Genomic DNA, 24,566 nt, shown 5'->3' with positions numbered 1-24,566 from the left:
CCCAATAATTTCAGACTGGGGATCATCCCTATCATACGTGGCACTTGCTGTATTATTACAGATGGAATCTCTAGCCCATTTGTTCCAGAATCCCATGTCCAGCTCTGCTTTGCTGGCCACTCAGGAGGGGAACACAGGGAGAGGAGGGAGGTGGGGAGCTGCACCACCAGCCAGGCAGTGCTGTACTTGTAAATGTAGGTCAGGAAGCAGAGCTTCGTACCCAAGGCAAAAATGAATGTAAAGGCTTTCTATGGCAGGAGGATGGGGGAGGGCTGTGGAGAGCAACCTTGCAGTAGGTCAGTTAAAAAAGCTCTTGAATGTGGGAAAAAAAAAAAAAAAAAAAACAGAAAAGCAAAATGAAAACCACAGCAGCTGATCAGCACCATACAGGTTAAGATGTACACGTCCCGTATAAATAGGGCAGGCTTAGTCATAAAGCAAAGCTCTGTAAGTGAGGCCAAATTAGAAAGCATCGTCTTCTCGAACTTCTAGTGATGAGTGTCTGCATTTCTCTCCTCCTAGAGAAAATAAAAATCTAAAGTAAACTCATTCCTGTGACTAAACTTCTAGCTTATGCTTGCAGTACAAGCTTTTTTTATTACAGCCGGCTCCAAAGCAATTACAAGAAAAGGCACGATGGCACGAAGAGCTGGTCAGGAACTGCTGCGGGGCTGTTTTACATACAGGAGTGCCAACAGAATCAAGTCATAAGCACAGAGAACTCTACCAGTTTTCCCTAGGACTTGCATTTCATCCCCAAAGAAGGCGTTTGCTACACTTCTCATTTGTCCCTAGTTAACCTGAAAGAAAGCCAGGCCCGGTACGACGTAGTACCTTCACCTCATAGTGAAATGACTACATGAGAATTCAGCTGAACATGGGATAGAGATGAAAACTACCACGTTGCCGTTCTCATATTACCATGGCAACAGTTAAAAGAGCTCTCTTCAGCAGTTAAATCTGACAGCTTTCATGATAACACTAACTGGCTGATAGTAATGATGCGCTGCGCTCCACGAGCCAACCAGTGCAGGAGTCAAACCGCAGGGTACGAGCCGTGCCCCTCACTGTTCTCCCAGCACTGCCTGTGGTCAAAGCGTTCTGACAGAGACAGTAACCTCCAGTTACTCCTCTCAAAACAAGCTCCTGCAGCACAGGGAACGCTCGTGGCTTACAGCTTTATGTAGTCTCAAAGGTTTCCATTTGAATGCTCAAGTCGTGCACAGATGCTGTACCGGGTGGAGAAGTCAAGACTGCTTAAATGCTTGATGGGAATGTTCTCAAAGGGCTCCATTCACCTGGGAATGCGTGAGAAAAGAATACGCTTTCCACAGAGCGAACAAAATTGCTGCTGCTTTGTTTTCAGCATCATTTGTCTGAGCAAGGAGGAGGTAAGCAGTGGCTGGCGTCTTACTATAATGCCTACCAACATGTAACCAATGTAGACTTCAAGTAAAAAAAAAAAAAAACCACACTGCCTCACTGAAGGCCCAAGTATGCTGACGAATATGGAAATATCTCTCTGAAGACAAGCTCATCAGGACAATCTCATCCACCTCCTTCTAGCCTATTTAAGTTTTATCTAATATTAACTGACACGTTGGCTGTTTAACATCAATATTCCGTGAACCACTCACTGTGATCTCCCAGATACTTAGCTTGGGCATGATGGAAAAGCCTCTACATATTTACCTCGTTAGAAAGATAAGTGTGCGAAGCATTACTCACCCTAATGTTCTGAGGATAACAGGTTTGTCTTGCAACTGATTCAATAGAAAGAAGATGAGAAAACTGAGAACAGTGTGAAACCCTTAAAAGTTCAAGATTTCCTAAGATGACAAACAGATCAGAGGAAGTAGTTATGTTTGCCAGCATGTAAGAAGTCTTCAGAAAGTTAAATATTCCCAGTTCTTCCTGTTGACATATTAACAAAGTTTTGTATTATATTACAAATTTTTTTTAGAAGTCTGTGCCATCACAAAAACGCTGAATTCCTCCACTCTTGAGAAGTCAACAACATCTTTCTTGGGGAAAGGCCAAGCGTTCCCACACCACAATAAGCCCAAGGTTCAAAACAAGAAAAACTGACTGCCGCAAGAAATGCTTTTTTAATAAAATACCAAACAAGTCACCAAGGAAAACAAAACCCTAACTCACCGCCTTTATTAAAAATTTAACATATCCAGCATTTAAATGACAACGGGTCTAATAAAACATTAAGAGAGAGTCTAAGTTTCTTTCATTCACCGCCGCTGTCATCATCTCTAAGCCAAGTATGAATTTGGCACATAAAGAAAAGCTACGTCACAGTTAAAGCCTGTTGTGCCATAATATATAGGTTGATGTGACATAAAACAAAATGAATCACTGGAAAATGCCATCTGTGACTCAGTCTAAAATTTTTCATGTAAAAAAAATTTAGTACTGCCACTTACTGCTAATTCCAGCCTTTTTATAGGCATTCCTCCCAAGTCCATCTAGGCGCTGATTTTTGTAGACATAGAAATTCAACTGTCCAGCCTTGTGAATCACGAAAATAACCAATTTCCCATTATATGACCTTTGAATATTTTAAAGCTTTGCATTTTATTCTTTTTTAACTTGGGAAACAATAACATTATGTCACAACAGTTCAAAGACTGTAATTTAGGTATGCTCTTCACATTACTTAAGATTCTAAGATAAGACTAAATATCATATACACACCTGAGGGCACTACACATCTGTTCCTCAAAAAGCCAATTGCGAAGCTTATGCTGAATCACATCGGAAGGGGAATAAAATAAAAATAATTAAATTACACGGTTCCAAGAATAAATGCACCTTCAGCTCAGGAGGTATTTACAGTAATGTCCCTCCTGATGTTATGAGAAAATTATCTTTCAAATAGGAACTGATTTTCAAAAGTAGATGCCCCAACCCTGGAGGCATTCAAGGCCAGGCTGGATGTGGCTCTGGGCAGCCCGGACTGACGGTTGGCGACCCTGCACATAGCAGGGGCTTGAAACTAGATGATCATTGTGGTCCTTTTTAACCCCGGCCTTTCTATGATTCTATGATTAATCCTATTGTTTCACTAAATTCAATATGGTTAATTCGCAAAGCAGCTAAACCATATTACTCCAAAAGGTTGTCTGTTTTCTTAATTCTCAACGTGGTAAACATCGATATCTAAATTAAAAGAATTACACATAACCACAATTGTTTTATTTTCCTAGCAAGTCTGCTTGCTACATCTGGCAAATATATTATTTTCCTTCTCAATTTTTTTATTTTTTTGACAAATGGATGCTGAAAACAACTTTAGACATCCAATTTCATTCACGGTAAAAAAAGGAATGACAGCCTTCTCCCACTAATTCTGGGGACTCCAATTTTAAGTAAATAATAATGCTGCCATTTCATTAAAAAAGAAAGGAAAAGACTGAGTCCCTCAAGCATTTTCTCCCTTACACCGTTTTCTAATAGTAGAAGTTAAACAACTCAAATGATTTATTGTCCAAATTTTACACAAGCACAAAAGATTAGAAAAACTCAAATGAAGTACACAATCACATTTCTTCCCTATCCCTCTTCCTATTCATCAAAAAACTTCACATCTGTGAGCGCACACTTTCTGTACGTACCATCTTCTGCACACATTCTACAAATCAAGTCTCTTGGAGAAACATTAGTTTTGTTGTGTGCAAGACTCCTTATGACAACCAGACTAATATTAATTGGTTACCTCCTCTGGTATCCTAAGAGAAATATCTACAAACCTTGTATTTACAGTCCCTCCTGTAAAACATATCTGACCTGGAATAAAGCCATTTCCCCCATTCCTTATCATGATGTTGTCTTGGACTTGTATTTACACCACTGGGAAGCTGTTATTTACAGAGAGCTACAGTGAAATGAATTACAACTGCTTAGAAATTCCTTATTTGTCAGGAATTGCAGGAGATTCATGCCTGAAGTATTAATACAATGCACTGACTTAGAGAAGAGCTGAGCAAGCTTTTCTCTTTTAAATTTTTTGTATTCTGAGGAGTCAAGTCATTTTTTCCCCAATTTTTCAACTACAAGCTCCAGTTTCTCAGCAAGAAAGCTACTAAAAATGCTGGTTCTTGAAAAACTCACCACCTGAAATGGTATTCCAGAAAGCAATACACATGGTCATAAACTAGCAAAGTACTTCTGCATCTATGCTCCAGCTTCAAATTAAGAAAAATTGCAGAGCTGGGCAGTGCCTGTGTGCTGAGAGGACTGACTCAAGCATGCCAAGAGGGTGAAGAGCTGGCCTTCACCCTGCTTATCCAGTCCAGATATATAATGCAAGGTGGCAGATAGCTCCCATTTTTTTTCTGTGACACTTAAAGACTTCCAAGCAAAAATAGCTTCCAGTATTTGCTGAACACATTTCACACTGGCTTTGTCAGTTACTTAAAATGAAAAATTACCACAATGAGATGAGTTGCCACAGGAAAAAAAAGAAGAAAAAAAAACTGTTTCTTACCAAGGCCAGTAAATAATTTGGCATTTCATTTGTATCAGCAACAGACAGACAAGAAGAGCTTGTCCCGAGCTTTTGGGAAGCGAACAAAAACAGAATTTTTCTTCTAATGGACAATAAAGCTTTCTTTTCTTGCTGCCCTACTTTCCTTGCCAGGAAGGAAGATGCCTTTTCACAGTTCAACATTTTCACAATATAACAAAAAGATGCAGTAACCCTGTGCAACTAAGACACTTCTTTAAGATGTGCTATGAAGAACGGAGTGCTTTTCCCAACAAATCCCATAACAATCTCTCTCCATCCAAACACCCCAAGAACACACTAATGACATTTTCTCTAAGGGAAAAATGCCTAACTGTTCTTGTCTTCAACATATGGACATTAATTCCCTAAATGGAGCTTTTTTAAGCCTGCATTCTGAAAAGATGACACAAATCTGTCTCCTCCCGATAAATACCAAACTCGAGTTTGAGTTTTCCATGCAACATTTTGAAAGCATCTAATAAGCTATAATAGATGGCCCAGAATTGGTCACGTATTGTAGACCAACCGACTCTGCCATCAGATGGAATTAGATTGAGCCAAATGGACTGGTTTCAATGGTTTGCCACGTAGCAGGGCAGAGTTCAGCAAGTCCAGCAAGAACATAACTAAATGAACACCATCAAAAAGCAGTAGAAATACTTTGTAGCTACTTTGTTACTCTTAACACTTGGATATTCTGACACTTTGGTAGGTGTTACAAAGTACATCTCTCTTACCATTAAACCCAAGGAGAAAAGATAGGAAACAAAAGCAAGCCACACTTAGGGTAAATAGCTACACCGAACGAGCATAGCGAAATTAGTTAAGAAATTCAATCCTAAACCACGCACATAGCCAAATGAGAAGACAAATTTTAAATGGCAGGCTTATATTGATCAATTCAAGTAGTAGGAATAGGTGTTTGATTGCGTAATGAGAACAAGTTAAATGTGAAAGGAGCGACCATAATCTAAAACTAGAGATCCACTGCTATTCCATTTCCTATTGCCTTCTCACCCAAAAGATCCCACACATTCCACACAGAAGTGAAAGCAAAACAAACTACCCTTGGGCTTCCTCCCCAGAATAAAAACAGACACGAAGATCAACATAATCCATTACTATCTGGATTGAAGAGGACGGCTAGTAGAATTTTATTTGCCCATCTAATTCAGATTATGTCTGTAATCCTGCGTAACCTAACAGTGAACACAGCACTGAAAATGATGAGCCAGGAAACAAGTGAACAAGAGAAGCAGGAAATACATGAGACAGCCTTGCAGAACTGCTCAAGATGCAGCGGGTTCATTCATGATTTAAATGTTTATAAAAGATTCAAGGAAAGGTGAGAAGTCAAAGCATATTAATTGAAATGTATTCAATTCCCCCACAAATTTTCCAGTGCAGGACTAAGTTGGCCGCTGCTCACTGTAAACCAAGGAAATTAAACCACAGCTAACTGAAGTAAATTTATTCCTAAAGACACCACCAGCCAATGGCAATTTTATGCATTATAGCTTATGAATGTTGATGCTGTACACTTTGGTAATTTGTATAATTTGCTTAAGTGCCTTGATCCAGATTTAGCCTTAAGGAACACTCGCATATCGCCATAATAGATGGCATCATTCTTTGTACTGATGAGAAAAGGCTCTTTCTGAATGGCAGAACTATCAAGCATTTTGTACTAATAGGAAAAAGACGATTGTTGAAGGCAAGCTCCTACTGATCATAGTCACTGCACATACACATTCAGGTGACAACAGTTCTGCCCTGGAAAGACCTGAGCTGTTGAACTAGAAATGGCAATTAACTGGAGATTTTAAACAAAGCCTGCACTGGGGAGAGCGGAGGCTACAAACAAAAGGCTGGATGAACTTCAACAAGATCCCTGAAGGACTCTGGCTGACTGAGACTCAATGGGAATACAGAAGTTTGAGTTTCAGACACAGGGGAGTTATTTTCCCACCGACAAAGCTGCACATAGCTATCGTCTCTAAACAAGATGAGAATCCAAGAAAATTCGTGCTGAAAAGTGCAGAGAGCTCAAGTACGACCTGTTAAGTACCACAGATCAGCAGCAGGTTGGAGGCTACAACAGCTGAGCAAGGCTACAGTAGTTAGGATTCTTTTGTATACAAGAGAATGGCTGCCAGAAAGCACAGCAGATCAGAGGTCAGTCCCTCCTATAGCAGCACATGTTTGGACAAGGTTTTATCAATATTGAGGTAACGATCGAACTCGAAACCGAACCTAGATTTCAATATGCATGCACCTTTGTGTAGAGAAATCCTAAATCTTCTTATCTCAGAGGAAAAAAAAAGAAAAAAAACAAAGAATTAAGAAACAAAACACAACTTGGAGTCATACTTAGATTTATATTGAAGTATAGCAATAAGAGAGCATTGTTAAAGTGAATTGGCTGTAAATAAATAAGGACAGAATACATCTTTTCCCTCCCATTAAGATTATGTCCCAAAGCACAAGAACTTTAATGACTGAGAGCTCCCCCTCCCTCCCAATAAACCTCTGTGTAAAGAGCAATTTAACTGCAAGCAAAATATTTCTCTCACCACCTTCACACTTTCTACACAATCTTATTCTACTCTTTACCCTTGAGAACATCTGCCCACACCATCAGCTTTTCATCTTATGGACAGAATTAATTAAGCATCCTTCTGGGGAACGTGGTAGAAGTGAAAAATGGTGAGTTCTGCTCAAGCCAGAGATCATATTTTGATTTAAACAATACCAACAAAAATCAGAACGTATTTCTCAGAGCTGTGAAATTATTATGCCACACAAAGTATCAACATATCCCTTTTAATAGAGTTTTAATAGAGTTTTAGCGTGACTTCACTAAAGCAGAACTTCACTGAATTCCTTTAAGTTTGCCAAATATTAAATGTCAGGTTTATCAATCATTTCCGTTCCCCTCACAATAGCATCAGGAAGTTCCACTACTTCCTTAAAGGTATGATTTTTATTCATAACCAAGAACTGCTACAACTATTAGTATATTAGCAACCACTGTTAATATTTAATACGTTCTTGAACTTCACCTGGGGGATCTGAGCTGATTATTACTTTTAGTATTACCTTGATTGTAATTTCACATGAAGGAGTGATAATACTTGAAAATATTTTCTATATACTTTCACTTATAATACATTTGCTGCACTGTTACTGTACTCACTGTTTAAAATATGCATGTGCCATTAGATGCTTCTAAGAGGATTAGAATTCACACTATTTGATAATGTAACTTAACTACAGGCACCTTTCCAGAGAAGAAAATTAAAGGACATGAAGAATCTTGCTGAGAATTGCGGGAGGACTGAATATAGGAAATACACTGAATATAACATTCTTGCTGTACATTACAATAATACTTATACAAAAGCTAGCCTGATTAAACATTTATTGCATCCAAACGAAGGTGAGCAGAATACCCGACGCTTCTTTCATTAGCACAAATAGGAGGTTTAACAACAAATACATTTACAAAGGATGTCAGGAATCAACAAGGAACCAGATTTACATGATCAAATTTTATGCTATTTGCAAAATTTGAGATTACCCTTTGAAGTGAGATATAATGATACCCCAGGTAATCCAGCATCCCTTTAAATTTTACTTTCTAAGATAGAATAGTAAGCTGATAGTAATGCAAACATGTATTTCACTATTTTCATCTGAACCTCATCTGCAGTTCGTGTCCAGATATTTTTCGAAGTCTTTTCATTCTTCCAGACTTAATTATACATCTAAAACCTACTATAAAATTAGTGGTGTATTACATCACGTGATTGTCGACTGCTAAATTATTAGCTACAAAATATTTGTCTGAAGGCCTTACATAAAGCTCTCTCTCCATCCAGAAGCCTTTTGCTTTACTTATTATAACCACAATGGAGAGAAGAAAAAAAAAAAAAAGATGAATCAGGCAGGCTGTTCTTGCTAATGACAACTGTATTCCATTTAGATTTCAGTATTATCACAGCCTGCTTGCCTGAGTTGCACCAGCTGCTCCCAAGGCAACTAGGAAGCAAGACAGATTAATAGCACTACAGGATGTACCTGAACCTTCCCCTGTTGCAAACTGAAGCAAAAGGTAATCACTCTCATCAGGACACCCATGTGTTAGCAGCCTGCTTCGCTAACATTCCTTCCCTCCTTCTATAACATTTTCTGAATCTACATTCCAGTTCAAGTCTAACTTGAAGCAATGTATGTTTGGTTTTGGTTTTTTTTTTTTTTTAATCTTTGTCAAGTTCTATGAAAATCACCAGCTAGAGAAACAAGAGGCTCAGGTTAATGCCCCTGAGGAAGGAAAGACAGGCAGCCTTTTTCAAAACAGCAGCACCAAGCCACCACAAAGCACACACCTGCACTGATCAGCTGCACAACCCTCCAGGCTAAAGCAGCACATAAGGAGATACCACCTGACCTAAGCAGAGGAGAGGTGATTACAGAGAAAAAAAAAAAAACAAAACACTGTTTTTATTGCCTATGAAGAAACCCATAATTTCAAAATAAATACTTATTTGAAATTTTAAGTCCTATAAATTCACAACTACAGTTAACAAGAAACAATCTTACATCATTATTACTGGGCTTAGTCACACAAGGTTTTGCTTCACACTTCCTTTTTAAACTGATGTGTAAAAGCATGTCTGTTGCTTATGCATGTAACCCACTCATACACCTTCATGCAGGAAAAGTGTCTGCTTTCAATCTTAAAGAGAAAGGGGAGCAAGATATTTTAATTTCAGTAACGCCTCTTACATCTTCTAAAGCAGCCAACCAACTGAATAGCTCCTAAAACAGTCTGCCAAATGTAATGCTGACATAAGGCAAAATAAAACCACATTTTGTTAATATTCATACTACACAGAGTCTAAGCAAAAGTTCTACATACTAGCTAATCAGGAGGCATATTTGTGCAAGAAGCAGCAGTTATTCTCAGTTATTTATCCATTTCAATAGTTTTAGACATACACTATTTTAAACAGTAAGATGTTTTAAACTGAAGTTTAAAAGAAGTATTTTAAACTGAAGATGAGCAAAAAAAAAAAAAGAAAAATGAGAATATCCTTCACATGTTAGAAGAAAATCAACATTTCCTTATAGGAAGTTCACACTCACACTGTGCATGCATCTGTGTAAAAAACATTAGAAACCAGATTGTCTTTGCCTGGTAAGTATCTTCGGTGTCAGATCTCAAGTTGCAAACACACAGAGTTCACGTGACTTCAAATAATCTCTGAACTAAAAAAGATCCAGAAAAACTAATTATCTTTTGGGAAATAAAGCGTGTGTAAAAATAGGAAGTGATGAATGACAAGGAAAGCAGACATGCACACTGACACATACACAGGTCTCCCTGCCCTCCACCCACAGTGTCTTCATGAAGGTTTTAGAGGAATCAAGACTAAAGACCCACCCTTCCAGCAGCAGTGATGGAAGTAGTTTCTGCAACAGCATATTGCTCAGTAAAAACATAAATGCAGCTCCAGATGGCAGCTCTGCAGATTGCAATCATAGGTATATTCCAGAAGGTACTATCAGCATTGCCTAAATGCTAGTTGAGTGAGCCATAACTAATGCAGAGTTTTTTTATATTGTCTTTACAGCCATTTACCTAATGAGAATGCCTATGCTGAAACAGTATCCAGGACTGCTGATAGCAAATGTGAGCCTGTCAGAACTCGGCCTATAGATTCTTGTCTCATCAGAAGTACACAGAACACTTGCAAGTATCCCAAAAAAGATGATGTGGATTCAAATGCAATAGCAAGTGGCTACACAAAAGGCAGAGGCAGATGAACACAGACTTATGTGGAACAAAAAAACTGCACTGAAGTAGAAACCAAGATACGTTCTGCCTTAATTCCATTCTCACAAAGTGCAAGACAAAACTGCCTTAAAGGATTCAAAGTATAACCTACTTTGTTATTCTGACAGTATCTTACCATTGGTGATGTTGCATTATGTTAAATAGTGCTGAATGACATAATTTATAATTTATAGAAAAAACTGAGAAGCAGGGTTCTTACATTAGCATTTGATTAATACTTGCCTCTCAAGACTCATCTCAGTTGCGACCTCTGCAGGTCTGATGTGCTTAGAGCTGAGGAAGTACTCTGTCTGCCTCACATACTCACATGCCAAGAACACCTTATAACACACTCCTTGTAACACACAGCTGTCACAGCAAGCTAACAATTACACCTGTGAAGTTACATCTGCAAACAAAGTCGCCTGCACTGAGACATCCTCTGACTGGAATCAGAATGCTAACAGCCAGAAACTGAGGAGAGATCTTTCAGAGAGAATGAAACAAACACACAAGCACAAGAAGGAGGAAACAAGGTGGACCTTTAAAACAATAACTCCAGAACGAGATCCACAAGTTAGAATTATAGTCCAAGACATTCAGTTAGGGCTTGGACAATGAGGAGAAAACACGGACTTGATGAAAACAAAAGCTTGGGGGAAAGTTTGCTCTGGCTTAACTACAAAGTAGCAGTAAGCTGCTTGAGTAATAGGCACACCAGTGTGGGCTTAGTGACACGTTCCTTATTGCTTAAATAAGTCAAGCTATCCTACTTTCCATGCTCAGAAAAAAAAAGTATGACAGTAATAGAATAATACATAAACAACTACACCAAGCAGAGAATTTGTTTCCACTAAATTATCTGACTCTAAGAGGAAATAAATACCAGTGTCGTATAGTCTAACTGCAATAGTATATAAACAGAGAAGGAAATCTTGATTCGGCCATCTCAAATTAGTTACATCAACTCCTCAGCCAATCAATAAATATTTGAACTCCAATTTTGATTTAGTCATCCCATCAGAAATTGAGAAGCGTGCTAAACTTTAGAAGTGTGTTACAGACCCTATTTAAAGGCAATGGGATAGTAACATACGTAACTATTGTAGCAAATGTGGATGAACTCTGAGGGAGAAGTGGCAGTGTAGAAAAGTAATACTGCCTTCTGGTCCCCCATCTTTCACATGCTCATTTCTACCTCTTTACTCTTCCACATTCTAAATGCCTCCAGATGCTGCCTTCAGGGACCCAACAGGTTCCTTGTCACTACCTTTGAGTTTCCATAATGAATAAATGGAAATGTCACTAAGACTATGCTAAATTCAACTGTAAGCCTTACCAATTTGTTGTCTGAAGGCTCAGCACACACTCATACTTCTGCCTTGCTGGGTTCTTTGATATCATCAGGCACTATTTAGTAGGAACAGTGGCAACAATTGTTATAAACGTTATGAAAAATTTGGAATTCAAAACTTCCACTGGAACTACAACTTCTGCTTTAAAAGGCTATGACCTCAATCTCTTAAATAATGACTGATTTCAGATACGCCTCAGCAGAATGTTGTAACCTTCTTAAGAATCCCATTATCTCAATTATTAAGGATAGGAGGTTAAAATACGCTTTTATCTAGATACTCCTTAAGAAAGGTTCATAAGACCTATATGCTATTCAAATACTGTGAATGTATTTGAACTGCACAATAGTTTAATTGTTTCATCATATTAGAAGTTTGCTAACAAACTTTCAATTGAAGATGCAGCCATTACATACTTAGTGGATATTTGGACTTAATTTGTAGAAGGAATTACCTGGACAATACTGCCAAATGCCTAAGCTGTGTAAAATGCATGATGTTTGGTCAGAACAATTAAGACAAACATAAATGTCTGTAGCTTGAGGTCAGCTAGCATCACTGCACAGTGCTCTATACAACTTTTATTAATAGCTCAATCAAATCTCAAGTTCTGAGAAACACAAGTAAAACTAAGCACCTTTATGGGATGCGAGCAGAAGGTAGACTACACTACACTAATGAACATGAACAAAATTTGCTGACAGTTTTATTTGAGGTCACGTTTCCCAATAAGGCTGATTGCTGGAGCACTTGGAAAGGACCCAAGTCCTAGCTCAAAGCATACAGGGCAGAAGAGTTTCTTGAAGGGGAACTCACAGAGCTAACAAAGCAGCCAGGAACACTCACGCTTAGGTCAGGACAGGTCTAGCAATTCATCTTAAAATTCATACTAAGAGTTTTTAAGGCTCTCAATCTTTTTTAAGTAATGCTCTGTAGGTGTCTGAAGTTCCAGTTCAATGTATAGTCAGAGATTCTTTGGATTCTCATTCTTGGCACTCCTCCATTTAAATTCCTCAAGGATTTGAGGTGTACACCACAAGCTCTCCTGGCATGCAGACACAACCAGGTTTTTCACAGAACAGTGACTTCAGACACCTTCATTCAGTTACAAAGCTATGTGGCCTGAGCTCTCACTCTCTTTTACTCAGCGGCCAGAGAAAAGCTCAACTTCCAGATGTGTGAAAATCCTTACATAACATCCACATTTTTTTCTTGAATTTGCAGTTCTCAGACTCTAAACCTATTATGAAGAACAAAACAGGCAGTTCTATTGTATAATGCAGTACAATAGCAAGACAGCTTGGCACAGATATACATGATTTACAATCACTGAGAAAATGAGCACGGCATTGTTCAACCTAGCATTTTCTTGAAAGCAGCATTTGTCTGTCATTTTCCCCAGTTTTTATCAACTTGACTGTTTACATTGAAACTCTTTAAGGGAATCTTTATTTAATGTTTGAAAAACAACTGGGGCAGTAAAATGCCAACCACTGAAATGATGGTATGGACCTTTTAGCGTGTAACTGTCTTTAGGAATCTTTGTTGCATTTCATTTGCTGTTACTGGAGGACAGGGATACGGGCCACAAAAAGGGCCTGCTGCCCCAGAGCAGTCTAGGACAGCAGGAACACCATGAGGCTGCTGGGAGAATGGTTTGGTCAAACCCACCTCCAGCTCAAGGATGTTCCAAGTTAGTGCTTAAATTCTAGCTCTTGGACCCAACGGATTAAGAACAGGTGGTAACATCCCAATTATTTACAGATAAACACGCTATGAAAAAAATTACAAGTCATATGGAAACAGAAGTCTCTACTTCAAGCATCATTTGTGGAAAGCTCTCCCAATATTCAATTATTACAACACCTTCCTCACCCTCTTTTGCTGGCTAGCAGCTGAAGAGCCTCACAGTGGCCTCCCAAGCCACTGTTATGCACAGAGCATGCACAGAAAGCGGTTGAGCCCACAGAGCAGGGGCCGTGGGCAGACTGACCTTACACTGGCATGGGGAATAACAGCCAGCTTGTGCACTGCACTGCTTCAGAGGCTGCTGTGAGCACTTTCAAAGAGCCTGTTGTTTTGCTGACTCCTCCTTTAATACCAATCCCTTCAAGTATTTTAATGAGATTATGACATCTAAAACTAGTGATGCGGGTATAAGTAGTCTGCTCACCCCAATCTAATGTTGAAGTTGTTTTATTTTTATTTACTTTTGGACGTTAAGTGCTTCAATATTAGCATATTAAAAGGCAGTGTTCAATCCCATCACATGCTTTTGAGAAGTCATTAACGTAAATTTTAAGGGATCTCCCTTATTTACAAAGAAACCTTACTGTTACATAAAGCGTGCATACAACATGCTGCCTGCTCCTCCCTGTTTCCTCTCCACTGGCCCCGTCTTTACAGTGCCAGAAACTCAGCCTTATCCCTCATTTTACAGCACAGTAATCCTTAACGAAAATATACCAGGGGTTAATAAAACCTCTTGCATAAAATAAGGAATTCACCGAGACTAGCATACTCTGATTTTGGGGGCAGCATCAGCAACATACTTTCTTGAGTTAATACTCAAATATGAGACTGATCAACAACTGTTGAAAAATACCTCTGACCTTAGAGGTGCTAAAACATATTTCCAGTCCTTCTGAAATGAAGCCTGCTTATAGTGTGGCTTATCTTGGGACATCCAGTTTTGTTACTAAGTACATTACCTCAATACCTCAGAGGACTGTTGTATCCACCTGCTTACAGAACACTAAGAAAAACAAATGCCAACAGTTATTTCTGGCTGCATACAAGTGCAGATGATCAATGACAGATCCCATTAGTTACAGAAAAACAATAGACAAAGGGAGCTTCTGTGCTTCCGCAGCTTTGATTACTGAAAGAAAATAGAAATTAGAAAAAGGGGAGTATCCCAGCAATTAGAAAAAGCAAAGTAATTTCCATGAGGAAGGCCCTACTACAGTAATGCATAAATCTTATTCACTTGTATCCAAGTTTCTATCAGCTCTGAATTATGGCTGATGGTCAGGACTCCCAGAAATGAAAAAAGCAGAAAGCCTTCCAAGGGATATCAATCCATTCCTTTCTCCGACATTAAAGTCATGAAAACTTAAAAAAATAATAATATTATAAGGCATATAAAATAAGCAGTGACTAAATTTGTCATGGAGAAACAAATATTACTTGCACATGCACAATGAATATAAAGCAAGCTCTCAGCTTTAAGAGGACATGCTTTAACAACCATCTATAAAATCCAGATTTACCAGATACATACAGAGCCAGCAACCTCTCCAGTATCCTAAAACAGATACAGGCAAGACAGCTTGTTTGTTCTGATCTTTGCATGTGAAGCTATTGCACCAGCTAAGTACTTCATAATTCCTACTGACAGTAACCATCAGTCTGAACCTTAATTACATATCAAAAAACAGCAACAATCACCACCACCCAAACCCACTCTGTAGGCTTCCAGAGGATACTGGCTTAGTCTCAAAGCTAGCATTTCCCTTCAGTAGGTGAAAAGCAAACAGAGAATGCCCCGAACTTGTCAAAGGCATACATGTAAGAAAGACAACGTCAAGAATCTGTTTAAAATTCTCTCACAGCATTCCCTTGCATCCTACGTGGTACAAAACTATTAACAAATTTATCTTCCGCAGTTCTGTACCTCTTATTTGATCCATTTCAAACAGTAAGCTATTCTACTTAATGAAAACCAACCAACCGAAAGAAAGAACACAGAAGCTGCACTGCTACACAGAGGGTCATGCATTGGAATCAAGTCTGTAGGTAGATCTGTGGGTTTCTCAAAGACATGCTGCATGATTTTCAACAAGCTGCTGGGCTTGTTCAGCTACTATCACTAGCTTGGTGGTTTCCAAAACATCATCAGCCCGGGCAAACACAAAGTGCCCCAGGTATTATCAAAGATGCCTTGTTACAAACAATTCCAGGTCCAGAATAATGAAGCCACGGCTTCATAAGAATTCATTAAATACGTCAGCTCTTCCTAAGACAAAGTAAGCACGCCAATTAAGCAAAAACCCTGTTGCAGGGAAGAACTGCCAGCAGCACAAGTTATTTTAGCTGACATTACTTCAAAAGAGCCCACCATTCACCATCTGTTCTGGCACAAATTTTGAATGCTAAGAAAGTTTCCAGCATCGCTGATGAAAAGAAAGCAGTCGAAATGCAGAAGTTTGTTTCACTGTTAACAAGAACAAGCATCTAGGACAAGTCATATTTCAGCAAGAACAAATAAAAAACAGTTCCACAAGCTTCATAAAAATGAATTACAGAGAATTACACTAAGACATACAGTGCCAAGGGGAAGACATGTTGGAAAGATAACAGAGAGCAAATAAGAGACGTGTTGCAAATTCTACATCCAAAGGGGGTGGGCAGCTCCAGACAGTGGGGCAACAGTTTGCACTGCAGGTAGTAATCATATGTCTATCAAGTTTTTCTGGTTGCTAACAAGATGGACACTTCTGAAAAGTAATGGCTCCATCAACTTGTTGAAGGGAAGACCTGCCATCAAAGTGAATGTACAGATCAGAGAAAAAAAGATAATAAAGGACAAGGACTAACAAGGAAGCCAAGGGAATGAGTGCAACAGAGAAGACAAAAGCAGGGATAGATAGGATTACCAATATGCAAACGCTCAAGTGAACTACTTTGTTAGGTTAAACCATCTCTTTTAATATGCTATGTGCAAACTATAGCAAAAATAATAAGAAAAAGAAACAAAGAGTGAGGATAAAGTAAAATACTTGATTCGCCTACCATGAAGCAATACTCTTTCAGAAGCAAATTGTAAATGTCTTTCCAAAAACTTTTGGTGAAATCTCACTTGCATGACTATGTGAAGTTTTACTTCTTTATGCTCTGAAAGAAGATGAATTTAACAGGAAGAGCTAAAGAAAGTTCAGATAGGAATTGAAAACTTATTTCACAACTCACAGCCAAGCCAAATAAGAAGTCTTATGAGAAAGAGTGCACTGCCCTTTATAAGAACATCAGTGAAAACAAACGCCAGAGAAGAAACAGAAGAGCAAAATAGTGATATAAAAATAAGTGCTTCAAAGCTCACTCACCATTCATCTGGAAATCTGAGGCCTGAGGTTTCATTCTAATGATTATCTGCTTAGCACTTCAAGCCCATTGAGATGATGTCATTAATTCACAAACGAGACTATACAAATAATTGTTACTGTGAGGATGGCAGAGAAGATATCACATACGTAGGACACAATTCCAACACTATACCCCGGTTTCCTATGATTTAGCCAACGAGAATTGAATACTTCACCACAAATTTCAGGGAAGAAATCATTTCCCCATTTCCTCCTACGTTTATATAGCATTAAAAATAGAAACAGACATACCTACAAAAAGATGACTAAAACCATAAAGTGGAATTTGCCAACTTGTAGGAAATTAAGTATTCTACACACAAATCTGAAGATTAAGGACTGGATTTATGTGGACCCATCACTGTGAGCAAGTCTGGACAAAAACAGATGACCACTTCTATGTCATGTAATTAATAGATTCATTCTCTCCATCCTGATATGAAAAACAAAGTCAGTATGGCACTGCAAGATAGGAACGAAGTAAACAACTAAGGTACCTCCTTAATAGTTTGGAAACTAAGGATCCAAAGAATCCCCCACAGTTTCTTTCTTGGAAAAAATGCAGAATGACAAATGGAGTTTTAATATTTCTCATGACAGAAGACGATATTCATAGCAATACCTCTATCAGTTACACTAAGAAGTTCTATTTCATGTTGCAAAATTCTTTTATTTTTTATTTATTTATTTATTTATTTATTTTTTTTTTTAAAACATCCTTAATGGATGAAGCCAGTAAGGACAGCTTAATAATTCTACCCCCAAACTTCAGGTACAGTATTGAATATTTGAGCTAGGTTTGCTAGAACAGGAGGTTTTACCTTTTTCATCAACTCGAAAAAACTTCATTGTTAGAGTTACTGTGCATTGCTTTACTTTTAAAATATCTGCATTCACAAGTCTGAAACATCTCAACTATTCTGCTTTACTATCATCTTGCTTTTTTTCCACTCTTCATAAGGCAGTTTAAACAGCTTGTTTTCGAATTTACAGCAATACAACTTGAAATGGACACACAATATAACAGAAATGTGGACTGGTGTAACATTGCTCATAAAGCAGCCTTAATTAAAGAACAAATCTTTGGATATAATAGGTTATTTTCTTTCTTTGGTTTCTTAATTCATCCACAAACAACAGTGTTTAGAAGTAAATTGATTCCCTCCTTAAAATGTTGCCATCCCATTATTGTTATTATTATTATTATTATTTTAATATTTTAGAGTCTGAAGGAGGTTGGATATAAAAGACTTCAAACAAGAAAAGGCTCTAAATGATTTTAATAAATTTACATTCAAAATACCATTTTATGTTAGATTTAATTGTGCAAACTAATAAATAGCGCAGGGATTTAGTAGAGTATTTAGTGCTGTTGATTCATCAGATTTATATAGGTATGCAGATGGCAAAAACTTTAATGAGGGCTCTGCATTAGTTTTATAGCATCTATCCTACTCACCAGCAGATCAGAACAGTATTATTTTGAGAGCATTCTACCTATTTTCATAAAACGAAAGAAACGTTGGCCCCAAAAATTAAGAACTCTGCTTAGGGATCTCTCATCTTTAGGTAGAACAATCCCCACATACAGCATGGTTAAGTCATACGAAAAAGTGGATTTCACTAGGCCAGTAATTTTCAACCCAGGTAAAAATTCTTCTGATATTTAAATTTATTTTTATTAAGCATGGAGTAGGAAACACATCAATACTCCAATATCTAGCTTTACAACTGAAATGTTGAGAGTGTAGTTTCACCACGTATGAAAGATGTCCTTAACAGGAACACAAAAAGCTAGACAAAATCTCGGTCAACAACAGGAAGGCTACACTTCCACAAGACAAACTTGCAAGCAAAGTCTCCCTATTGGAAGCCTTCAGACAAACCCCTTGAACCAAAATCTTTAAAATGAACCACCTGAATCAAAACGTTTCACCTCTTCACACAGAAAAGCAATCATTACTTCTATTAATCAAACGAGACGTTTTACCTTAGGTAAGGCTGACAAGAAATACACGACCTCTATAAAGCACATTTAAGAAAAAACCTTCAGCTTACCGTTACAGACTTCAGAGTCATTCCGTGATAGGTGCCCATGGTATCAATTTTAAAGCCCTCCGTTTCTGCAAAGCAAAAGAGTTTCCTGTAAGTCATTATGAGCACAGGAACATAATTTCTAAGTGGACAACATTAGAAGTATATTTCAAATTATTTGTCTAAGTAATACATATTGCTGTTGCATGTAAACATTCTGTTTATGCTACAAAACCTGGTTAGTATTTAGGAAATCTGTGTTCTCTTCAGGCAGAGGTCCACTTGGTATTTCTGCCTTCTGTAACCACAGTGAGCTTCTTCTGCCACATGGAATCATTCTAAAGAAACGATGTGAATTTAAATCTTTGCAGTATATAGTATACTACATGTAGTATAATAAGCATACAGCATCAGAAATTCTCTTCACTACAAAGCAAAGAAGAAATCCATTCTCAGAATGCATTATATTGCAACGTTTTCAACTTATATGTGCGTGAATGCAAAAACGTACTCCATTAGAAACTGCTTTAACAAACATAAAATCACAGCTATTTCCTATGATAAATCCACTTCTGCAGTGCATTAAAGCAACAATGTCATTATCATCTGACATACACAGAATAGAATTCACAAAATCTCACATTACTAAACTCAAAGCGATAAAAAGTTGTTTGGGTTTGTTTTTTTTTTTGTTTTGGAGCAGCATAAATTGAGCCTTAATAAAACTAAGTGCCAAAAGCCTGCAAGCTCTCTGTGACTAACCCTTCTAATGAAAGCCTTTCCGAGTTCGAAAAGTCCTTTTCTGTCCTCCTATTGTTAGTAATATACAACCTAAGTCAGCTGAACTTGGCCACCAGAATTTGTGGTAAAACTCTTCTCCACTTGTACATTCCCTAGTCTCATGTATCCACTGTCAGCTGAATCGAGCAACCAACAGCTTAATTAAGTTCATTCTTAAAATGGCACAGTAACCACTAGTCACCAGACAAAGGCATGATAACGCATCAACACGATGGCTGCGAGCACATATATGCACCTAAGCAACTCTTGCTCTGTTTCAGTTAGTAAAGGTACTTGATACTGCACAGAAACCCTTATTGGGAACTGGAATATTACTATCACTTATTACACTGTCTTCACAAAATTCATCAGCTTAAAAACTTACAGAATCAAGTTTAATGCTTGTACTCAAGCCTACGAAAAATTGAAGAAAAATATCAGATTTTCAACGATGTTAGAGCTCCGTATGTTTACCATGAGTAAATTAACTTAAATTGAAACCCACACAACCCTGTCAACAATGCAATGTCCTGGGACACATTTACGGTTGTTCATTCTTTCTTCCTTTAGATGAGGAAGATTATCATACAGTTGCAGGAAATGAAGCAGAAAAGTTCTCCAGATTTTATGGCTCTCCAATGCCTGCAGAAAGATACCCAAGAGATCAGAATTGATCATACTTCTCTCACTGCAGAGATGAGTATCTACTTTCTGAAGGCTGTTTTGGGTTTTCCATCAGGCCTGTCACCAAATTCCATGCAAAGAAACCCAATTGTTCTGCTGGTGCTGCCATGTCACAGGTCATTTCTCCACCTCACTGCACAAATTGACCTCAGCTCCATCCCTCCTTTATCTCAGCTTCTCAAACCCATCCCATTCTGCTGAACTTAATGTTTTCCAACCTTACCAAGTTAATTTTGAGAAAGCAAAATGCAAGTACAGACCAGAGTACTGCCATCTTTACTATGAAGCAAAGGCTTCCCTTGTAAACCGATACCACCTTATTGCCTTTCCCTCTGAGTTCAATGAGTAATTACTCATAGCTCAGTGCTAAAGACAATGAAGCTCACCTGACCAGCATTCAAGTGGATAACACTTTTCTCAGTGACAATGATACTGGTCATTGTTTCTGGGCAATGAGCATATTAACATTACAGGGGGTGCCCAAGGCCTTGAGGAATGCTTGGTAGAGCTCCCTCCTTTAAGCTGAAGAGATGTCTTTATTGACCTGGGGTGAACAAATCAGAGATGTATAATCTAGGACGATGGTTGCTTGCAGACTGCAGACAATTATTATCAGAGGAACCTTACCCCTTTCCCAACTGGCCTACTATAGTTTCCTCCTAGCTGTAACATAGGAAGTTCCCACACATTTCAACCAGGCAGCCCTTAGCAAGGCCAGCAAGCAGCACCCCCACCATGCCAGGCCTATCTCAGTTCCTTCCCTCCCAGCACAAACTCTGGTTCTGTCATTAGTTCTACACACTTATTTTCCATTTCAATTATTTCTTTCCACCAGGATCATTATCTACTTTGTCCCTAATAAAACCTTGCGCTCCTCCTGAATTAATGAAAAAGCTAACCCATGACACCATCAGCACCACAAAGGGAATAAAAGCTCACAGAGCCAGCAGCGCAGTTAGAAAGTAAATCAAAGAGGAGACAAGCACCTAGCAGAGAACCAGCCTGTGTTCAACCTCTAATGGTTTCATCTTTAAAAAAAAAAAAAAAAAATCTATTTAAGTTCAATTTGCCCTGGTTCATCCAGTGAGCCACAAGAGCCACTAAACATGGCCCTGGGTCTCACTGACTTCCTGCTCCCAGCCTTGTGCCAACCCTTCTTCCCAGAAGGAGGAACGAGAGACTAGGATTCAAAGAGCCAGCTGGTGCCTCAAGCATTAAAAAGTGGGCTCCTAGCTGCTGAACATTTCCAGCATGGATATAGGCCTTCCAATGCTATTTAGCAGCTACTTAGGAGGTAAATAAAACATTTCTGGTCATCATTAAATAACAGCATAGTGTGTCTACTATTTACTTATCACTGATTAATGTGAATCTAAAATAAATGAAATGGCCAAAAGAGAACGCAGGTGTCCACGTGGATTCCTGCAAACAGTTACCGCAGCCACTATGAGGTCTCCAAGGGACGCCAGGGCCTGCTACCTGCAGACAGGGTTAGCTCAGCAGAAGAAACCACCTCCTAAACAGCTCAACAGCTCTCAGATTTCCTGCCTCAAACTCTTAAACAAATGATGGATGAGAGTTAAGCATTGGCAGCTTCTAAATAACCACAGCAACCCTCTTAATTGACAACAGCATGGACGCCCTTACCTCCGAAGTTTCTCTCTGATCCTCTCATTCATCTCATTTTCCATGTGATATTTCTAACAGTCACTTGCAGAAATAAACGCTGCTGACGGCAGGAGCCCTGTCACTTCTACAGTCATACCATTTTTAGAAGGTCGTAACAGTTTCTACGCACAGCACCTTCAGTTCCACTCCCAGCATACAGCCTATGCAAAGCTGACAAATGCTTCCAAGTCAGGAACTCCACAGTAATGGCTTCATTCCCATTTCAAAAATTACTATGTCTGTTAGCCAGCCTTCTGCAGCTGTTTGTAGAAGACATTCAAGGGCCAGGACAAAAGGCAGAGCGGGATTTCTTCCAGAGTATTCTCTGGGGGTAGAAGCTGACCCTGACACAGCTGCTCAAAAGCACTCCAGGGACACAAAAGGACCCATAGGCCACAGTAAAGTGGAGCAAAAAGCCAAGCAATCTGGAGCACCAATGGACATGTCCCCGCCATTCATTAGTATAAATGCTGCAGCCTCCTCTCGACAAAGAACAGAAATGCGATGCATTTTTTCTGTCCCTTCCTCGCCAGCTCAAACCCGTGCTGCTGAGTCATGCAGCAGCACAGATGTAAAAACATTAACAACTGGCTGAGAAGTAGTTGGCAACTCCTGGTCCAAAATCATAGCTTCATTGATGGGAATGGAGGAAAGAGTTAAATTTATAAGCTATCTACTAAGAAAAGGGTATTTAAGAAGAGATTCTTTAAGAACAGCGCCAAGATGGCAAAACTTCAGATCTCTATTTTTAAACTTTGAATTAGAAACAGAACAACTGCTAAAAAAGCTGCTTAAGAGTCTTCAATAACTTCTTTTCCTCCAAAGACTACAAAATAGTTAGGCTATCACACAAACTTCATTTAAATAAAAACAGCCCACATTAAATATTTAAAAGAATGCAAGCAAAACTTATCATTAGTGTATTGCAGCAAAAACATTACAACTTTTTCTGTTTGCCAAATATAATCTGTTTTATAAACATATCAGCATTGTTCAAATCATCTTAATCAAGATACTTCTAAAACCTAGATCTCTGGAGACTAAACACAACTACCACCTAATCAGTTCTACTGCTTCAAAACAAACTATTACAGCTAACATTAAGACTATCTATTCCCCTCCAGTTATTGCACGTATTATGATCACAATTTCACAGTTCAATGACCCAAAAATCATCGAAACAAACACATACTTTTCCTGTATGGTTCACCACTTGTTACCTTTCTAGCATCACCATATATCAACCCGAGTGTTTCTCTCGCTTAAAAGATACCAATTACATCTGCTAATGAAAATATACACAGTAATGCATCAGCTTATTGGACTGATCATATTCTCCATCATCACACAGACAGATGTTCCATTTCCACACATATGAGTATTAAAGCTCAAAGAGCCTTGCATTCACTTAAAGCCCACTGCTCTATGTAAATCTAGGTCACTTGACATTTTCATTTTGCACCTGCTGCAGCTCTAGACATCTACTGCTGACACTAATTCAATCCCTGACAGTTTCCCAAAGAATAATAGTTCTAAAAAACTTCAATTAACCTGCTTCTGGAAGAATGTTTAGGCAAAAAAGACAAAAAAAATACAAACAGTCCAGAGGAACATGGCTCTGAAAAACTGGAAAGTCCAAATGCTAAGACTTTGCTTGAATTGCAGGTGAATAAGATTAAACCAACTATATTTTTTTTTAGCTGTGTACTTTTCAGGATAGACAGCAACAGCTCTGCGGACTGTTTGGAAACAATTCACAACCCCACTTTACACCCATGGCAATTAAATCTCTGAAAACAAATTTCATTCTACATAACAGTCTTCTGAATGCTTTTTTTTTTAAATATAGTACTCTAACAAGTAAAGCTGAAGTTTCAAGCTGTAACACTATAATGATACGGAAAGCACAGCAATAATAGCAAGGTAGCAGAGTCCTAGGCTGCGGCAAGTGAGGATAAGCCCAAATGCAGCAGCTGTAGGCACAGAAAAGAAAGAATATCTTGTTAACCCTTAAATGAGGTCTGGGAAGGGATGCATCCTGGCTCCAGATCTTCTGGTCACTCAGGTTCATTGCACACACCTGAGCTCCCCTGGGTTGGCCCTGCCTTCCCACCAGGTGCACAGTCACTGCTTCAAGCAGTGGAAAAGCTAAGTCACTACACAATCCTAAATTTCCAAGTTACACTAACTAGAACTTATGAAGTTCTGTGTAAAATTCATACAAAACAATTCAACGGTAATCTTACAAAAAGATTAAATCCAAATTTTTCAAAAGGTCACTCTATTAACAAAGCAGAAAATCACAGGACAGGTACGTCTGTTTTCAATTCTGAAGAGTTACCAAACTACCTGCTCACACAAAGGCCAGGAAAGCACAAGTGCAACTTATTTTATTCCCCTAACACCAATCTCTTGCATGTTCTCCGCCAGAAAGAAACTGAATCCCGTAAGCTTATACATGAATGCAATAATGAAGTCCAACAAGGCATTCAAGCTTCAAAACTCCACAATTCCTACTCCTATGAATGAAATGGTAAAGCTGT

The 24,566-nt window shown here is 38.5% G+C and overlaps 1 protein-coding gene across 1 annotated transcript in view; it reads right to left on the bottom strand.

Moving 5' to 3' along the window:
* Nucleotides 1–24,566, bottom strand: part of CDC73 (cell division cycle 73) — a 100,575-nt gene that overhangs the window by 51,406 nt on the left and 24,603 nt on the right. The window contains exon 10 of the mRNA XM_085231930.1: nucleotides 18,916–18,980. Coding sequence (XP_085088056.1) covers nucleotides 18,916–18,980 — 65 coding nt within the window. The remainder of the gene's footprint in view (nucleotides 1–18,915; nucleotides 18,981–24,566) is intronic.

This window comes from Meleagris gallopavo, chromosome 10 (genome assembly GCF_905368555.1).
Source record: "Meleagris gallopavo chromosome 10, MGAL_WU_HG_1.1, whole genome shotgun sequence".
Classification (NCBI taxonomy): Eukaryota; Metazoa; Chordata; class Aves; order Galliformes; family Phasianidae; genus Meleagris; species Meleagris gallopavo.
This window is presented reverse-complemented; position numbering and strand designations above follow the sequence as displayed.